The sequence below is a fragment of the Mustela erminea genome, chromosome 1 (assembly GCF_009829155.1).
Source record: "Mustela erminea isolate mMusErm1 chromosome 1, mMusErm1.Pri, whole genome shotgun sequence".
In the NCBI taxonomy this organism is placed as follows: domain Eukaryota; kingdom Metazoa; phylum Chordata; class Mammalia; order Carnivora; family Mustelidae; genus Mustela; species Mustela erminea.
In genome coordinates this window covers 14,002,417-14,021,863 of record NC_045614.1, presented here as the reverse complement: position 1 = coordinate 14,021,863, position 19,447 = coordinate 14,002,417, and the positions used below count along the sequence as shown (strand labels likewise).

At 53.8% G+C, this 19,447-nt stretch overlaps 1 protein-coding gene across 5 annotated transcripts; it reads right to left on the bottom strand.

Annotated features, from left to right (window-relative positions):
- Positions 1–1,486: 1,486 nt before the first annotated feature.
- On the bottom strand, positions 1,487–18,848 carry B3GNT3 (UDP-GlcNAc:betaGal beta-1,3-N-acetylglucosaminyltransferase 3). Of its 5 annotated transcripts, none has more exons than XM_032315442.1 (5): positions 18,716–18,848; positions 18,478–18,524; positions 7,070–7,129; positions 4,918–5,514; positions 1,487–3,103 (listed from the first exon to the last, which is right to left on the bottom strand). In XM_032315442.1, exons 4-5 carry the CDS (start codon positions 5,491–5,493, stop codon positions 2,552–2,554), a joined length of 1,128 nt encoding a protein of 375 aa, XP_032171333.1. In that variant the 5' UTR covers positions 5,494–5,514; positions 7,070–7,129; positions 18,478–18,524; positions 18,716–18,848; the 3' UTR covers positions 1,487–2,551. The 5 variants fall into 5 exon arrangements, with proteins under 5 accessions (XP_032171333.1, XP_032171332.1, XP_032171347.1 ...); XM_032315441.1 differs by lacking the exon at positions 18,716–18,848 and adding an exon at positions 18,610–18,649; XM_032315456.1 differs by lacking the exon at positions 18,478–18,524.
- Between the last annotated feature and the right edge of the window lie 599 nt (positions 18,849–19,447).

Sequence of the window (19,447 nt, the reverse complement as noted above, 5' to 3'; positions counted from 1 at the left end):
TCTATGTTAGAAACCCCCGCAGCGCCCCCATCTCATCCAGGCCCGCCTTCCTTGGCCTGGATGCTGCTTCAGCTTCCATCTCCCTTTCCAACAGCGGTGCTTAAAACTCAAAAATCAATCCTGTCGTTTCCTTGCTCCAAAGGTGCCATCATTCTCGAAATAACTCCCTCCCTCCTCACCCCAGCCCACAAGACCCCATGTGGCCAGCCCCTCTAACCTCAAGCCTCTCCTCCGTCCAGGTCCTCTTTACTCATCAAGCTCCAGTGACTGCCTCTTCGCTGCAACTCGAATGCTTCCCGATTATCCCACCTCAGGGCCTTTGCACATGCTATGCCTTCTGCCTGGAACACCCTTCTCCCAGTTCTTCTTAAGGTCATGTCCTCTTTCTTCAGGCCCCAGCTCTAATGTGCCCCCCTCAGTCCCAGATCTCTGATCTCTCAGCTGATATTCATTCCCATCACTGTGTGTCCAGTTGCTTCATCTGACTTCTCAAAGCTCTTACCACTTCTGAGAACTTCCTATTTGATTTTTCATGGGTTTGTTTTCTCACTGTAAGGTGGATATCTGCCATCCCAGTGGGGCTGGGAGCAAGAGTATAGGGCAAAGGTATAGCATACAGGACGTACACAATAAATACTTACAGAAGGGAAAGGAGGTGGGACAGAAGATAGTAAAGCCACAGTCCTAGTGGGACAGGAGTCTGGTGAAGAAGGGGAGGCTGGTGGTGTTTGGAAGGAGCCTTGCTGGAAGCAGGAGGCCAAAGCAGGCCCACTGTCTCTCACGGCCCGCAGCAGTCCCACCCCTGTGCCTCTCTCTCCTGGGCATACTGCCAAGCTGGCAGTGAGACCAGGTCTTGGTGGGACATGATCTGAGGGTGATAGGGAACCATGGAGGGTGTGTGAGCTGGAGCAGGATGATGGCAGATCTGTCCAATAGAAATCCCTGCAGCCCCTACTTCACCCATGCCATTTTTATTTTTAAGATTTATTTGTTTATTTATTTATTTGACAGAGAAATCACAAGTAGACAGAGAGGCAGGCAGAGAGAGAAAGAAGCTGGCTCCCTGCTGAGCAAGGAGCCCGACGCGGGACTCGATTCCAGGACCCCGAGATCATGACCTGAGCTGAAGGCAGCGGCTTCACCCACTGAGCCACCCAGACGCCCCACACCCATGCCATTTTTATTGGCGCATATTTTCTACTGGAAATGAGGCTTAGTTACTGATGAGAGACTGGTCTGAATTAAAACTTATAGATCACTTAAAAAAAAGAAAAAAGAGGGGTGCCTGGGTGGCTCAGTTGGTTAAGCGTCTGCCTTCGACTCAGGTCATGATCCTAGGGTCCTGAGATCGAGCCCCGTATGGGGCTCCCTGCTCAGTGGGAAGCCTGCTTCTCCCTCTCCCACTCATTTTGCTTCTGTTCCCCCTCCTGTTGTGTCTCTCTCTGTCAAATAAATAAATAAAATCTTAAAAAAAAAAAAAAAGAGCTTCAGGTCTTCACAAAACATTTTATTCCCTGAGTACCCACTTCCCAGTGATCATTCTGCTGTCTGGGGTCCCCCCGTCCCCACATCCCAAGCACTACTCCAATGCCCAGAAGCCCAGACCCCAGACATCCACCCAGAGCCAGCAGGATTTTGGCGGCGGGGGGGTGTGTGTGTGTGTGTCACCATTTTGCTTGGATCTCCCCAATCTGAAAGGCTTATTGAGGTAAGGGCTGGTCCTGGGTCCCTAGAGCTCAGAGATACCCAAGGACCAGAATCTCTCCTTCTCTGGGCACTGGGGTGAGTATGTGTGCTGACCTTGGGCCCAGTGAAGACCCTTTGGCCCCACAACATTCCCTGAATTCTTGGGGAGCATAAGTGGGGGGGGCAGGGCCCTGTTAGGGACTCCCAGAAACTTGGAGCTGGTTTTGCTTGAGTCAGACAGCTTCTTCCCTCCTCTACCCAAAGCGACAGCCATCAGACCACTGGATATCACAGGCAGGGATGGGGCAGTCCCACTCATGGCTTCTCTGACTGCTTCTGCCATCTCGGGTGGATGGAGACCATGGAGAGGCTGAGAACAAAACTCCTTTCCTAGGCTCACTTCAACTAGGAGTTCTGCCACTGACCTTGAACCATGGCTGAAACTCACATACCACTAAACCACTCTAGGTGTATGACCAAGGAGAGGCTGGTCAGCCTTTAAGGTCCAGCCTGAGATCAAGGTCAGAGCTGGGAAATGTGACCTTGACTCAGATGGGATCAATGCAGGAGCAGCAACCCAGAACCCTAGGAAAGGGGTTTCTGCAATTAGCTCCCACAGAAAGAGACAGTCTGTTCAGCTGAGAGCCTAGGGGGAATGATGAAACATGGGTTCAAGTACCAGGTGGGTTTGGAAAGATATCTAGGAGTTTGCCAGCTAGATTAGGCACTCATCAAACCCTTCCTGGCACTCCCCTATGCCTGACCTGCTTAGAAGAATGAAGATTTCCCCTGCCAGGGAGGAAGATGCTGCCTCTTTCCATGGGGGTGGAGATCAGAGCCTAGAGGCTAGGGGTCCTGAAACCACCTAGTAGATCTGTAACTTCTTGCCACAGGCAAGGTTGGGCTGGCTCAGCGCATCCCACATGAGCAGCATCTCATATGGCAAGAAGCGGTGAACAAGCAGCAGTTCCCGGTAGAGGCAGGGGTCGAAAGAGGACATGTGGGCTGAGGGGGCCTGAATGCCAGCTGTGCGGATCCCACTGTGGGAGGCAGGCTCCAAGCCCTCCTGCTGCAGGCACATGCCCAGGAAGACATCATCGATGGGGAAGAGGTCCAGTGTGACAGCAGCCCGGCGCAGGGCAGTGGCTGTGAAACGGGACAGTAGGAAGCCACCCCCGCCACAGTAGGGCGGGTAGTGCTCCTCCTGGGTCACCTCCTTTGGCACATAGTACTTGCTCCAGGGAACCCGGATGGGGCCCACATTGCGGATCAGGTGCCCCACAAAGAGGTGGTGGTCAGGATCGTGGTCCTGCAGGTAGGACACCATGTTGTCAGTGTGTGCGAAGACGTCATCATCCCCATTGAGCACGAAGCTGGCATTGGTGCACCGAGTCTCCTGCCATTGTAGGAAGAGCACCTGCAGGCGAAGTGGACAGGGCATACAAGCTGGAGGGCTGGGGCCATCGGCCTGGGGTCCCTGTGAGCCGCCACAGCCCGGGAAGCCCAGATGAGGATAGGCTCTCCCCCAGCGACTGCTGTCAGGCCAGCCTGGGTTTGAGGCCCCACCCTAAGCCTCTGGAAAGTTTTCAACTTTCCAGACAGACCTCATCGTAGGACGTGCCCCTGGGGGGTGTTGGAGATCTGTGGAAATGATGCTCTATAAAGCACCAAGAAGTGTTTGAAAATTGTCCCATTTACATTTATTGTTACTTCCTTCAGACGCTGCCTGGCCAAGTGTCATCGTTACTTAGCATCTACCTTCCCCACTGGACTCTAGGCTTCCCCCAAATGGGGGCTGTGTCTCCCCTCCCTGTGTCATCTCCCCAGCACCCCTGTGGGTCATAACCTCATAGGTACTGGATTTCATGCTTGTCCAATGGACATTGCTTTTGTGTGCTTTTGTGTTCTGCATGAAGAACATGGCATGTTGAGAGGTTCTAGCCCTCGACCCGCCTCGACTTCTACTTCCCTCTAATAACTTTTACCACATGCCCAGCTCTGTTCTCCATGCCTGCGCTGCCTTGAATCCCTCGTGCAAGCTTAGGAGGCAGGTGCAGTCATCAACCTCATGTACAGATAAGGAAATAGAGGCTCTCCAGAAAGAGCACAGCGAACAAGGTCACACAACAGGAAAGCAGCAACTCAAGGTCTCGAGCCCAGATTTTTCTGTGCCTATGATGAGCAGGACCCTGCCCTGACCCCCCCCCCCCCCCAATGCCTGGGTGGGTCTCTGGAGCCTCTTACTCCTTATCTGTGCACTGGGTAGGATTCTTTCCACTTCCTGTGGATCCTTGTCCATCAAAAAATGTCTTTCCTGGGTGTCTGGGTGGCTCAGTGGGTTAAAGCCTCTGCTTTCAGCTCAGGTCATGATCCCAGGGTCGTGGGATCGAGCCCCACATAGGGCTTTCTGCTCAGTGGGGAAACTGCTTCTCTCTCTCTCTCTGCCTGCCTCTCTGCCTACTTGTGATCTCTGTCAAATAAATAAATAAAATCTTTAAAAAAAAGGTCTTTCCTGACCACCTCCTGCATAGATGGGGTCCTCAGGGGACAGAGAATAAGAAATAAACAAGGTGGGGCGCCTGGGTGGCTCAGTGGGTTAAGCCGCTGCCTTCGGCTCAGGTCATGATCTCAGGGTTCTGGGATCGAGTCCCACATCGGGCTCTCTGCTTGGCGGGGAGCCTGCTTCCCTTCCTCTCTCTCTCTGCCTGCCTCTCTGTCTACTTGTGATCAATCTCTGTCAAATAAATAAATAAATATCTTAAAAAAAAAAAAGAAATCAACAAGGTGGTCCTGTCCACTGCTCCTCCACCCACACAGATTACAGGAACTCTTCTGCTGCCTTGTAAATAACCTGAAAACCCTCCGGAAGCCCGCAGAGGCCGGCCATTTCCTCCCTGACCAGGAAGAAGCAGGCACAGAGAGATAAATGATTATCAAAGGCAAACAGCAAGTAGGAGGCAGAGCCTGAATTCAAACCCAGGTCCTGGCTCTGGAAGCTGGCCTTGTAACCTCAGGCCCTTTCTTCCTGCCCGCCACCCCCCCTCACCCCGGCCCCCGCCCCCAGTTAGAAGACTTCAGACCACCACCAGGACAACAGAGGGGTGGGGTGGGATTGGGGGGGTGGGGACGTCTGGTTCCCTGGACCCAGTCAGAGGAGGTGGTGGGGAGCAGGCGGGAAGGATGGGTGGCCCTGACCAGCGGACCGTCCCCCAACGCCTCTCGCTGGCCCACCTGTTTGAGCGTGAGGTTGAAGAAGGAGTCATGGAAGTCCCACTGCAGGATGTCACCGTGCGCCCGCGCCTCCATTGCCAGCAGCCGGTTGACCTTGCGGGCCTCCAGGGGGTCATCGGCCGTGCCCACCAGGAAGACGAGGCGCAGCGGGACGCCCTTCACCAGGCGCTCGCGGCCCCAGGTGTGCCGCACCAGCTCCCGGCGCTCGTAATTGCTGGGCGAGGACTTGATGACCAGCAGCAGGAAGACAGGCTGCGAGCACTTGTCTGGCCGCACGTCTTGCAGCAGCTGGAAGTCGCGGCAGTGTTTATACAGCAGGAAGTTGCGCACCTGCTGCGGCAGCCCTGTGAAGTTCGGCAGGGCGGCGGCAGAGGTGTTGGGCCGGCAGGAGCTGGGCGGTGGGCGGGAGGGCGGAGCAGGCCAGGTCAGAGCCACCGCGCGGCCCGGGGGCTCCTCCAGGCTCTGGAAGGTGGGTGGCGAGGCGTGCAGACTGAAGAGGAGGAGGACAAGGAGCGTGAAGATGCTCAGGGCTACAGCCAGGCCCGATTTGTTCACCGGGCACCGGCGACACCTCATCCTGGTGGGTCGGGGCGGTTCCTGCGAGGAGTAACAGCCACTGAAGAGCCGGGATGGGTGGAGCACTTTCCCTGAGCTCCTGGCAGACTCCAGCACCTGGCCTCTAGCCCCATAGGTGCTAAAGTCCGTGCAGGATTGAAATGTATGCCCCTGCCTATCTCCCCTTCCCCGCACCCCCCAACTTCCTCCAACCTGCTCAGCCCTTGTTGGCTCTGACAGTTGCCCAGGCCCTGCTGGGGATTAAGTACTTACAGAGAGGACTGAGGCATGGAGACGCCAAGGCGAGCCTCCCAGACTCCACGTGCCCAGAATCCACCCTTTCAATCTGGTCCTCTTCATGTCCCTGCCTCCGAGATTGCCCGGGAGCCTCCCCCAAGGAGGCCAAGAACTGCTTCTTTATCACTGATTGCTACTGGATCTTTCCTGCTTCCCTTTTCCACCTGCCCCTCAGGAAGCTCCAAGCTTCTGGAATGCTGATCCAAACCATCATCCACTCCTCGTGCCTGTTTTTGATGGCCCTGTGACCTGTGCGTGGCCCCTGGCTCCCCACAGATCCCTTGGGCCCTCCAGGTTTCAAACAGAGCTGTCTTCCTTGCCAAACTCCTATTTGTGCTTTAAAACCCATCTTAGGGCACCTGGGTGGCTCAGTGGGTTAAGCCTCTGCCTTTGGCTCAGGTCATGATCTCAGGGTCTTGGGATCGAGCCCCCGCATCGGGCTCTCTGCTCTGCAGGGAGTCTGCTTCCCCCTCTCTCTCTTCCTGCTGTTCTCACTGCTTGTGATCTCTCTGTCAAGTAAATAGATAAAATCTTTATTAAAAAAAAATCTTAAATGATCATTCTCTGGGAAGTTGTCTTGAACCCCTCAGGAATGCTACTGGTTCTGTTTGGCACCTCTAGTTCCATCTTCCCCTCTGGCCCAGGCTTGATCCCATTGGGGTGTCTGCGTTTAGCTTTGTCTAAGACTGGGGGCTTCTTGAGGGTCCTGGTATGGCCCAGCAGGAGGCAGACACATGGGGGAAGCAGGGAATGTTTGAGCGAATAAAATTTATGAATAAAAGTAAATTCATTAAGGTTTTCTCTGGCAAACGCGTATTCCTCCTTCAAAACCCCAGCTCTAATGTCACCTCCTCTTAGAAGCTTTCTTTTCCCATATCCAGGCAGGTCTGCCTTCCAGGGTCCCTTTCCCCAGCTTCCCTGGATTCCCTTAATGTCCTTTTGTCTGGAGAGGCAGTGTCTGCACTGTTTCTCAGCCCTATGCCTGAAGGTCTGTTTTCCAGCACTGGCAAATAGTGGATTAGACCCAAGGCAGGACTTAGCCATTCTCAAACACTTACTGACTCACCCAGGCAGGTGCAGACTCTAGAGCCCAGTTCCTGGATTTCAGTCCCAATTCCATCACCTTCTGGCTGTGTGCCCTCCATACCCTGCGCCTTGATTTCCTCGGCTGTAAAAGGGGGCATCTGAGCCATCTCCAGCTCCCAGGATTGTGCAAGCAGGAAGCGAGCTGCTAGCCTGTGGCACCAAGGGGGGTATGCCACCAGGATTTATGGAACGTATATTTGCAGCTCAAGCTTACCTCGGGCTGCCGCGGGACGTCTGTGCTCTTCTGGGGTCTCTCTGTTCTTCCTGCTGGCACCTGGAAAAGGTGACGCGGTCAGTGGGTTCTGGAAGGCTCTTTCCTCCCCAGGCAACCCCACCCAGCTACTGCCTGGAAGCAAAGAAGAGAATGGCTTCCCATTTCCATCCAGAGGTGGGAATAGGGCTTTCCTCCTGGACCCACGAGGCCATCTCCTCAACACACCCACTGCTGTCACTGAACACTGCCTGGCCAAGTCTCTCCAGCGAGCTGTCTTCCAGAGACAGGGCTCAGATCTTACCGCTGTGTGATGTTGGGAAAGAAGTTTGACCTCTCTGAGCCTCCATGTGGACCGGGGAGAATTAACCCCATGTAAGAGTGCTGTTGTGGGGATTTTAGCCTCAAGCACGCTGGGCATGATCCTGCCTCAGGCCTTTTGCACAGGCTCTTCCCTCTGATTGGAATGCTCTTTCCCAGCTGTGTGCATGGTTCCCTCCCTCACCTCTCATCTTTCCTCCAATGTCTCTTTCTCAGGAAGGAGTCCTCAGGACACAATAGTTCCCTGATCCCCAACTCTGCTTTACACTTTTTTTCCTCCCACAGCACCTCTCCCCTCCTAAAATACATGATAAAAACTTTTAACATGTCTTGTTTCACCTTCATCTCCCCCACCCGAACTTGAGCTCCCTGCGACATGTCTCCTTTACCAGGTTATCCCCAGGCCCTGGAACCGTGCTCGGCACATCCAAGGCACGAATGTGGGTCAGATGACTGCTAAAAGGATGTTGGTTTTCTGTGGACCTAAATGTCTCCACTATGAAAGCCACACCCTGGAGAGGCAACAAGCATTAATTAAAACCTCAATGAAATGATAGGAGGTGGGGCGCCTGGGTGGCTCAGTCATTGGGCGTCTGCCTTCAGCTCGGTTCATGATTCCATGGTCCTGGGATCGAGCCCCACGTCGGACTCCTTGCTCAGCGGGAAGCCTGAAGCCTGCTTTCCCCTCTCCCACTCCCCCTGCTTGTGTTCCCTCTCTCGCTGTGTCTCTGTCAAATGAATAAATAAAATCTTCAAAAAAAAGAAGTAAAGAAATGATACAAGGTGATGAAAGCCACAGGAGGAAATGTAGTTGGGTGGCAGTTGGATTTTGAGGTCTGGATGACATTTATGCTGGATGTGAATGGCACAGAAGAGCCATTCAGGGCTGAGGTCTGGGTGAAAGGTCCCAGGGGTGGGAACAGCAGGTGCAGTGAGCCAGCAGAGACTAAGCCGTGTCAGAACCCCATATGTGGGAGGCATAGGGCCTGTCTCCTTCCTGGGACATCCCGGTTGAGCTGCCCGCCCTGGGGCTTCGTCTGCTGGAGGACAGGTCTGGGAGACCCGAGAAGGCAAATAATCTTGGCGTGAAACTGTGAATGCAATACAAGAACGCCCTGAATCCTTGAAGGCTATTTTCCTGAGCTGAGGAGAGGACCGAGTCCAGGATGGACACCAGGGAAAGGAGTGTTCCCGGGCAAACCGGGCAGATCGCCAAGCTTCAAGGTTAGGAAAACGAACAAGCTATAACAGAAAGACGATGTCACCACAAATCAGACTAAAAATGCCACTGTGTTCTCTTGGGCCACACCTGTGACGGGAGACCCATAGATCCCGTAAAACAATGGCACACTCAGAACCGAACTCCTGGGCAAGAAACACTCTCACGAACGAATGGTAAACTTTTTATTTATTTATTTAAAACATTTTATTTATTTAAGCGAGAGAGCGCGTGCGGGCGTGTACACACATGAGCAGGGGGAGACGCAGAGGGAGTGGGACAAGCGGACTCCCCACAGAGCACGGAGCCCCAATCCTGAGATCATGACCTGAGCTGAAGTTGAAGGCTTTAACTTACTGAGCCACCCAGGTGCCCCAGGACCCAAAAAATTTTAGAATGATTCACCCTTCTCCCCATCTGCAGTTTGGAGCCTAAATCCGGGATCTTCAAACGGGTGATTCTGTCCTCCAGGAAATACTTGGCAATGTCCTGAGACATTTTTGGCCGTCCTGATTTAGGCAGGGTAGAGGTATTGTACTGCTAATGCCATTAAGAAGGTAGAGGCCAGTGATGCTGCTTAAATTAACATTCTAGATGACACAGGATAGCCCTACCTCAGGACAGTCCAGCCCCAAATGTCAACATTGTCAAGCTTGAGATATCCTGCTCTAAACCAACACAGAAATCCAGAAGAGAGAACTCAAAACAAGGGAAGACGAGAAAAGAAAAATCAGGATCGAACAAAAGCTCTTGATATAGTTTGTATAAATTCATCATATGAAGTATTTATGAGACTCATTATTTGTATATTATTTAAATATTTACCATACAACTATTATTATTTTTAAATACTTTATTTATTTATTTGCCAGAGAGGAGAGAAAGCACAAAGCAGGCAGAGGGAGAAGCAGGTTCCCCACTGAGCAAGGAGCCCGAAGTGGGACTCGATCCCTGGACCCTGAGATGATGATCGGAGCAGAAGGCAGATGCCCAAGCCACTGAGCCGGCCATGCATCCCTAAACATCTATTAAATAGAAAATTGAATTTAAGTGGCCAAGGACCAGTTCACTGGAAATGTGTTTTGTAAGGCCCAAACAAGAGTTTCAGAACAAAGGAAGATACTTCTGCAAATACGAATATGTATAACTCAGCCAAACTTGGGCTTTGGGGAGGGGGAGGTATGAGAAGAACTGAAATGAATGAATAACTCTTACCAGGTATCAGGGCAAAAAAGAACCTCTTGGGGTCACCATTTGATTTTAATTAGTTCCAAAATGGATGTTCTTTTTCTTGCATTTTCCTTTCTTGTTTATTTATAAGAACTCTTTGCATACGGAACACTTGCCCTTTGTGGGCTACCAGCATTCCTAACTTTCTCTCCCCAGGTCTCAGGTTTCTCTAAATGGAGGGATTCTGGGGTGCCCGGGTGGCTCAGTTGGTCAAGCATTTGTCTTCAGCTCAGGTCATGATCCCAGGGCCCTGGGATGGAGCCCCACATCAGGCTCCCTGCTCAGCAGGGAGTCTGCTTCTTCTTCTTCCTCTGTGTTCTCTAATAAATAAATAAATCTTAAAAAAAAAAAAATTAGGGCGTCTGGGTGGCTCAGTGGGTTAAGCCGCTGCCTTCGGCTCAGGTCGTGATCTCAGGGTCCTGGGATCGAGTCCTGCATCGGGCTCTCTGCTCAGCAGGGAGCCTGTTTCCTCCTCTCTCTCTCTGCCTGCCTCTCTGCCTACTTGTGATCTCTCTCTGTCAAATAAATAAATAAAATCTTTAAAAAAAAAAAATTAAATGGAGGGATTCTGCTACTCTACTCTCCAAACCCCCTGATGTTCCTAATTTGCGTCTGAGAGCTCAAGCTGGAGGTAGGGAAGAAAGGTTCACTTTTCCTTCTCCCTATACTAGACCTCTATTAATGCATCCAAGATCCCCCATCCCTTTACTGTCCATCAAGGCCCTTCTTAACTCATAGCCCCTTAAACCCTCAAGCAGGTCGTGTTGCTATCCTCACAAAATCTCACACTGGACAAGCATAAGAAAGAACTTCTGGGAGGGCGCTGGGTGGCTCAGTCGGTTGGGTGTCTGATTTTGGCTCAGTTCATGATCTCAGGTCCTGGGATGGAGTCCCATGTTGGGCTGCCTGCTCAGCAGGGAGCCTGCTTCTCCCCCTGCGTGTGTACTTGTACTCTCTCTCTCTCCCTCTGGCAAATAAATAAGTAAAATCTTGTGGGTGTCTCTGTGGGCTGTGGCCCAGGCCCTAGGTAGTCACTGATCTGTCCTTATGGTTCTTACTGTTGGCAAGGGAAGGGTCTTGGAGGCTCAGCCCCACCAAGAAGGGGAAGCTTCTCGGTATTATTTCCTCCAAGCAACTGAGCAGGAGCAAGTGACTCTGGGGCCTTTGCGAGAAGCTCCTCGCAGCTTGGGTCTGATTCCCTGACCGCATCTAAGATTCCGCGGTCCACCGTCTCCAGTTCTCACTGGGCAGAACGACTGGATTAGCAGAAGCCCAAATGGCATCTCACTCGGTGAAGTCTGTAGGTTTGGAATACCTCTGGGGGAATCACCAGCCTCGATTCATAGATGGGGAGTTGTTTCGGGGGGCGGCGCAAGGGGTGCCTCACATCACCACAGAAACAAACTGCTTTGTCTCCAGGTCTTTCAGTCCTGAGAAGGGTCTCAGCAGCTCTTCTCCCAAAATGCACATAATTAGAAACTACTCACTCACTCACTCATTCATTCAACAAATAGGTCTGGGGAACCTGAAAATCCTCAACCCTGGGCCTGGCCCCCCAGAAGCTCCCAATCTGGGGGAGACCAATCTAAACACCCATGGGTTCAGAGCTGGGCCAGAAGAAGGGACCAGGATACTGAAGCCGAGGCTTTGACGGATGCAGAAGAGTTCAGGTCAAGGCAAGAGCAAATGGAAAGGCGTGGAGGGAAAGTAAACAAGGCCTATTCTAAGGGATCACCCGTAGTTTCTTTTGATGAAAAGCAGAATTTGGAGAGGGGGTGATTTCTGAGGCTAGTGACTGGCTGGTAAAGACCTTGAACTCCAGACTGAGAAGTGGGACTGTCTCCTGGAGGTCGGGGAAGCCATAGAGGGTATGTGAGCAGGGATGGGAAAGGTCAGATTTGTTGCTGAATGAATGGTTCCTCTTTGCCCTGAAACCCTGAGCAGTCACTTCCCCTTTGCCATCTAGTTCCTCATCAGGACATGGGAGTGCTGAGACCCCAACACACACACACACACACATACCATGGGGTCACGGGATTGTGTGTCAAAGGGCTTAGCACACACTGGCCGTGTGGCAACCCCTCGGTGACCTTGGCTCATCATACTGGCTCCTTCAGTGTCCCCAGAGTCCCTGCTTACAGAAGGGGCTACTGAGACTCAGCGTAAAGCAGACTGGAACCCAGGACCCCAATGAGTGTGGTCCGTTAGTCTGTCTATCCTATCCTTCCCGTGGTGTGGAGTTTCTGGGGGATTCCCCAACCAGAACTCAGAGCCTTCCAGAATCTGTCACAAGGAACCATGCACTTACACATCTCACAAAGGACAGAGAACTGGGGGCCCAGGTCGGCAACATTCTGCAGCCGGGGCCATCCCAGGATTAGGCTGGCGAGTGAATCCATGAACAGGCATGATGAGATCAGCTCCTCCCTGACAACGTTAATACAGGAAGAAGAGATTAGTCTCGTAGTAACATGGTAAACACCAGTTGAGAAGGAATGGTCCATGGTGGTGGGGGGACCTGACCAGCCTGGGGACATCCTGAGGGATGGTGAGGAATTAGCAGAGCGCTGGGGGAAGGACATTCTAGGCAGAGGGCACGACAAGTTCAAAGACCCAGAAGAGCATAGTTGCAAAGAGCATAGCCAGACCACAAATGGAAGGGGCTGGAAGCAGAGACAGGGGACCAGTGTGGCTGCAGCAAGAGGACAGGACGGAGAGGATGTGGGCTGCGAGTCCATGCCAGGGGACTGGGTGGGGAGGAACTACAGCAGGCCCAGAACCACTTTTATGTTGCACGAGACAAGCAACGGGAGCCATGGAAGGTGCGTGAGGAGGGGAGGGAAAAGATCGATGTAGGCTTTTAAGAAGCCCTCTGTGGCCACGGAGTGGATAAGGACAATCAGGGCAGGTGTAGAGGCTGGGGCAGGAAAGCAGCCAGAAAGAAGTATTTGGGGGCCTGGACAGGAGCTGGTCAGCGAGGTGCAGGGAAGGGGGTGGGTTCAGGGAATAGAAGGAAGGCGGTCATGGATGTTTAAAGCCCCCCGGCACGGTGGGGAGGTTGGAGAAGGACTGGGAGGAACAGACCAAGAAACCTGTGAGCCTTTCCCGTGGGATGTTACAGGGCAGTGGTGACCCAGGTGTGGTGTCCAGACCATAGCTGTGGGGACACAATGGCAAGGGAACCAGGAAGGCCCAACAGGGGTTTGATGAATACTTCCTTATATTGCTTGCACGAGGCAGGGTCTCCTCAATGTTTCTCTCTCCAGATCCGACACAGTGACTGTGGACAGAGTCACAGTTCAGGGACAAGCAGGCTGACTCCAAGGTACCCTCACTGCCAGACCAGCTGATCCTGTTCCCGCCTGTTTGCTTTCCATACACCCATGCGATTTCGCCATCACCCAGAGCCTGTTTCCTCTAACATACACATAAAAGCCATCTGTTTCATGACGTTCAAGACCCAAGAGCCTCTCTCTGGGCTGTGGCTGCCAGGTGTGGGACCTCTCAGCCCCTGCTTCCCCTCCCCTAATGACCTCTGCCCCCGCTGGTCCGCTCCAGCCACTCCAGCCTTTTCAGCTTCTTTCAGTCCTGCCACAGGGCTTTTGCACCTGCCAGACTTCTGCTCTTCCTCCTGATTCTCTTTGATCTTTAGGCTCAATCTAATGTTGCTTTTTTATTTTTTCCCCCCAGCATTTACTTATTTGTTTGAGAGAGAGCGCATGTGCACACATATGTGGGAGCATGGTGGGGGCGAGGGCCGAGGGAAAGGGAGAGACAGAATCTCAAGCAGACTCTCCCCTGAGTGCAGAGCCCATGCAGGGCTCAATCTCACGACCCTGAGATCACAAGCAGAGCCGAAAGCCACAGTTAGCAGCTCAACAGACTGTGCTCCTGCCCCTCGCAGGGCCTTTTTAGAAGGGCCTTGGCCTCCCACCTAAAACACTCTGGCTTGGCTCTGGTTTTCTCTGCAGCTCTCACCACCACTGCACACAGGAAACCCACTCACTTCCCTCCTGTTTATCTCCCCCACCAGCCTGGAGCCCCCGAGGTGGGGCCAAGGATCTGGTCCCCTACAGCCATGTCCCCATCCCCATATGACATTTGCTGGTGCTTGTGAGACAAGGGAAACCTACGAATGATGACCCACATATTAGTGATTTCCTCATGCCTCATTTCAGCCCAAACCCACTGCCAATGACAGCTGCCGCCGACCCATCCGGGGCCCTGCGGGCCTTGGGGGATGCCAGCCATTCAGTCGCGGTCAGTTAGCAAATGTGTGTGTGCGGCTGATACAGGACCAAGAGGTACTCATGCCCTGAAGAGCCAAACAGCCACACCACTGGAAAACCATGCATTTACTAAGCAAGAAGCAAATACTGTTAATGGCCTGCTAAATATGCAGGAGGCACCCAGCACATACACAAAATAGTTTATCAGCAACAAGGAGGAGGGGAAAGGCACATTCGTGATGCATGAACGAGCATCATCACGATGAAGGTGAACAGGCCACCAAACCACCCCAAGACACCAACGTACTGTCACTGACTACCCACCTTCCCTACAAACACACAGCACTGAATATTAAGGATTCACTGAGTATTTTCTTTTTAAAGATTTTATTTATTTGAGAGAGAGCGAGCAGAGCGAGAGAACACGCAAGGGTGGGGGAAGGGGCAGAGGGAGAAGCAGATCCCCCGCCAAGCAGGGAGCCCGGTGCAGGGCTCAATCCCAGGACCCCGGGACCATAACCTGAGCCGAAGGCAGATGCTGGACCGACTAAGTTTCCAGGTGCCCCAGATTCACTGAATATTAATGAGGTACTAGAGGTACAGAGGGGCCAAGCACGCAACAGAATTCATTAGCGACAGGATTCGGATCCTACATCTTCCGCCTATATGCCCCGTTGACAACCAAGGCCAGACGCGTCCCCCACCTGCTCACCCCTCAGAGCCCGGATGTGCCCCACCCACTCTGCGCTAGCACGAGACTATGGCAGGCCTGCCCACGGGACGTGGAGGCTCCCATCAAGTCGAGGCGATATCCCGCAGGACGCTCGTATTTTCCAGATGAGGAAGTGAGACTCGGAGAGGGTGAGTCCCCAGTCACTCTCCTGGCCCCTTAGACACAGACCCACCCGCATACCCCTCCCGACCCCCCTTCCAGCTTCAGGGACCCCAGTGGGTCCGGTCGCTGGGTCTCAGTTTTGAAATCACAAAAACGAGGGCTGAACTGATGCCCCTGAGGTCGCTGCCGCAGCTCCCGGGAAAGACCCCGACCTGCCTACTGACCATCGGTGGGCCTGGGACAAGTGGCCAGCCCGCTCTGGGCCACAGCATCCTCATCCAAAGCCGGCTGGGGTCAGTGGCCAGCTCCCGATTCTTCCAGCAGGTGCTGAATGTCAGCATTGCTGTGGTCTTCCTGGCTCTGTACTTCCCGAGAATTTGCAGCTGGGATTTCGAACGGGGCAAGCATGGAACATTCTGGAACCTCCAAAAGGCAAGGGGAGGGGTGGGGGTGACTGGACAACCCCATTTGCGCACATGACAACCTGAGTCCTGAGAAAGGCCGTAGGACCCAACGCTGGCCTTTTCTCTAAAGCACACACGGACGATACACCAACGGTGACAATAACATCAGTGTCAGTGACCATTGTCACTGTTCATGACCGCTCTGAGCCAGCGCTGAACACCTAGACTCTACTAGGGGCCATGCCCTGGTCTAGGTTCTGGGCACGCAGCCTAGAATGTCTGCAAGAAAGGCCTGTGCTCGCAGAGCTGATGTACTAACAAGGATGGGACAGAGAGACAGTGAATAAGACAGTTTTGGGGAGAAGGTGTGTTGCAGGAGAGGATGTGAGCCCCTGGCCTATAGACAAGCCCTGTGATTCATTGAGCCTTTGGTGGACAGGGCTGGTTTCCAGTTACCAGGTGAGTGAGCTGAGTGCAAAAAGGCAGAGGCCCCCTGCCCCCCAACATGGGTCTCACAGCTGACTGAGCTCCAAGCAAGAGCGCTTGCTAGGATTTGAACCCCAACCTGCTGGACCCAAGGGTGATCCTTCACCTGTCCGTACCAGCCATGCCTGCCAGTAATGATAGGCCTGTCTCTTTCGGCAAGGATCATAAGCTCCTTTTATAAACGGAAGGGGGAAAAAAAAGAGAGAGAGAAGAGAGAGAGAGAGAAACGGAAAAAGCCCAGTCAAGATAATTCCTTCTGGCTAGACCCTGGGGTGAGCAAGTGAATTCTTTTTTTTAAGATTTTATTTTTTGACAGAGAGAGAGACAGCGAGAGAGGGAACACAAGCAGGAGGAGTGGGAGAGGGTGAAGCAGGCTTCCCACTGAGCAGAGAGCCCCATGTGGGGCCCAATCCCAGAACCCTGGGATCATGACCTGAGCTGAAGGCGAAGCTGATTTTATGCAAAGATAGGCCCTGGGGCCCCCAGGGTTGTAAAAGAAGGTAGGGCGGGGTGGGGTGACACATGGCCTTTAGAACTTTGACTTCTGTTTCTAGTTCCCAGGGCCCATCAAGTTAAACTCATTTGAAGGAACTGACCCTGGGGAGCCCACTTCCTCAGAAACTGCTCACCGTACCTGGGATGGGTCCGGGTGGGGATCTGGGGCCCGACGGATGCCCCTAACTACATGCCAGACCCGGCCTTTGCTGAGCCTCCAAAGGGCATATCTGGACTCCTTTCCTAGCTGGAGGAACTGAGGTCTCCTGGGCTCTCTCTGTGGGGATGCCTGAAAGACCCCCACACCTTCACGCTGCTCGGAGCCCTCCTCCAGGCCTTGTGCTGGGGCCCTGCCCCTTTACATTATTTCTCTCTTGTAAAGATAAACACCACGAATGAAAACACAATGAACCCCCGACTCATCAGGATTAACCCAGCAGTCCTGTGTGTGGTCTTTCGGCCAGCTGCTCCTCTACCCACCACACCTGAGCTGGAAGGTAGAGCTTTGTTAGCCTCATTTTTTTTTTTTTTTAATGGATAGGGAAACTGTGGCACAGAGAGCTCATCCAAAGAACTTAATTCAAGGAAGGTCAAGTGGGAGCCCAATCTCTGCCTTTAACCACCACCTGGTGGTGGTAAGGTGGGGGGCTTCCTTCAGTTTGCTATGTTGGTAGTGAGCTCCCCATCATGGGGGAGGAAGCAATCAAACCGAGCCAGGCTTTCAGCAGGTGGAGGGACCACAATGGGTCTTCTCTCACCGTGGGCGCGGGGACAAGTCGCTGCCCCACTCTGGGCCTCAGAGGCAATGGCAGGAAGAGAAACCGCCCAGTTGACATCTTTTCCTCCTTCCCTAGGGCCAACCAGTTCTGCCCCTGGGTTCCTGGGTCAAAGAAACTTGTTTGAAATCCTCGACCTCCTTCAAGTTCATGCTCCAAGGCCCCTTCTTGGGTCCTCCCACACCCAGTACCTGGCAGGAATCACCACACCCTCGATGTAGAAGTGGGCGGGGATGAACAAAGGTAATCTGGTCACCTAGGCCAAGTGGGGGCCCAGCTTCCTGTCCCAGGGTCCTCCCCTCTTTCACTAGACTCCTCAGCCCTGCCCGGCAGGGTGACTGCCTTAGGAACCAACAGGGCCGTGGAAGAAAGTTGTAGTCCCAGATCCAGCCCCAAATCTGGGCAGCTCCTCCTGGGCCCAGATCCGGACTACAGGAGGCTCTGGTGGGGTGGAGGAGTGGGAGAGCTCAGTTTCCCCATCTGAAAAGTGACCATGGGGGAAAAAAAAACTCTGACCCAGAGGAAAAGTTGGTCAGGAACCTGGAATGGTGGCTCGTGATACAATAATAATAATTGTTAATATAGTTATGGTGACAGCTGTCCTTCCCTGTGCACCCACTAAGAGGCACAGACAGTTGGGTACAAGTCCCGCTTGACCCAGAGGGAAACGGGAGCTCAGAGACCCAAAGTCACTTATTTGAGGTCTCCCCCCCCAATAAAAGCTTCCACCGGCTGAACATCTCAGGCACCCTCCTGGAAGCTGGGTCACTGTACTAGTCAGGGAGGGGAAACCGAGGCATGTTCAAAATCCAGGAGCGTGCTGCCGGAGCCACACAGCCCCTGCCGCAGCTGAACAGGGGGCGAAACTGAACCCCAGGGGAAGCCATGAGCTGAGGTTCCCAGGTAGGAACGTTGGCCCAGCGCCCGGCAAGGCTGGGGGTCAGCCGTGGTCCCCTGGATTCAATACAAAAGCCAACCTGGGGAGACCAGGGTGCTGTTAATCCCGGATCTTCCCAGTCAGCGCGCTAACCATCTCCACGCGAACAGCAGTACCAGTAACGGCCGGAGAGCAGACAGCACCCTCCACTTCTCCATCCTGATTCCGCCCTAGCCTGAGAGGCGGGCATAGTGGCGTAGGGGCAGGGGTCCAGGGACGTCCGTCGCAGCGACCGGACGGTGCCGGGAGCGACTTCCTTCCCTGCCGGGCTCGAGCCGGCCTTGGAAATGCTGGCGGCTGCTATTGCCGATGGGCGAGGGCAACGGGGTTTCTGAGACCCGCCGCTCCAGGATCTCCCGGCATCTTGGGGGGTAAACGCGGCGGAGACCCGACCCCAGGGACCTGCTGGGGTTTCCCTGGAACCTCGATCCTCTCCTCCCCTCCCCTCCGCGAGATCCTCAGGGGCCCCCAACACTCACCCCAAGCGACGGCCCAGCCTCCGACCTCTTATCTCAGCTGCTCTGGGCTGCGAGCAGGTGGAAAGTTTTACCTGAGCGTGAGCCCCCACCCAGGTCTGGCTCCTTCCTGCCTCCTCCTCCTCCTGGCCTTACCTCCCGCCAGGCTCCCCTCTCCAAACCCGCTGAGCTTCACAGTGGCCCGGTAGAAGTTCACCCCGCCCACCGCTCCCTTCTTCCCTTCTCGACCCCGCCCCCTCACCTCGGCGGGCCAGCTCCCACCGCAGCTTTCCTCTTCACCTCTTGGGGTCTTGGGGCTCACTCCACCCCAGAGGCTGGGGCGTGAGCTCCCCGCGGCTGGAGATGGGCATGAGCTCCCCGCGGCTGGAGATGTGCGAGCAGCGCCTTCCCACCCCCTGGCGTGGAGCCCTTTGCAGGGTTGATCTAAAGTGTGTTTGCCGAAGAAATGATTGGAGGGGGAACAGGGAGGCAGGATGAATCCAGGATGAATCCCTAAAACCTGTCCTGAGCCCACAGCCTTCCGGATGGGAAAGGTTCTGGAAGTTGGAAGTCAGATAAGAAGCTTTTGCGGGTTGGGGTTTTTGAAGATTCGGATCCTGCTCCGTGTTGCGTCTGAGTCTCTAGAAATGTCTAGTCTAGACGTGTTAGGGTCAGGAGGTCTGGGATGGGGTGGGGGAGATCCAGATCCATAGGTGTGAACCTCGTGGTGGTTCTAGTTACCGCCTGCCTCCTCCCCCATCCCTACTTCTTCCAGAGGAAAAGGGGCGGGTCCCGGGTGTGCCTCAGTTTGTTCCTGTGTAAAATGGAGGATCTAAGCCCTAATCTCTCCCCAGCTGGAGAGGTCAGGGGAGCAGGGTCAACACAGGGCAAGGGCCCGATCTATACTCTGTGGGTATGAAGGGTGATTGCTTCAAATGCCATTATACCCAACATGGGCATTTCAGGTGGAAACGACAGGAGGTGCACACAATTT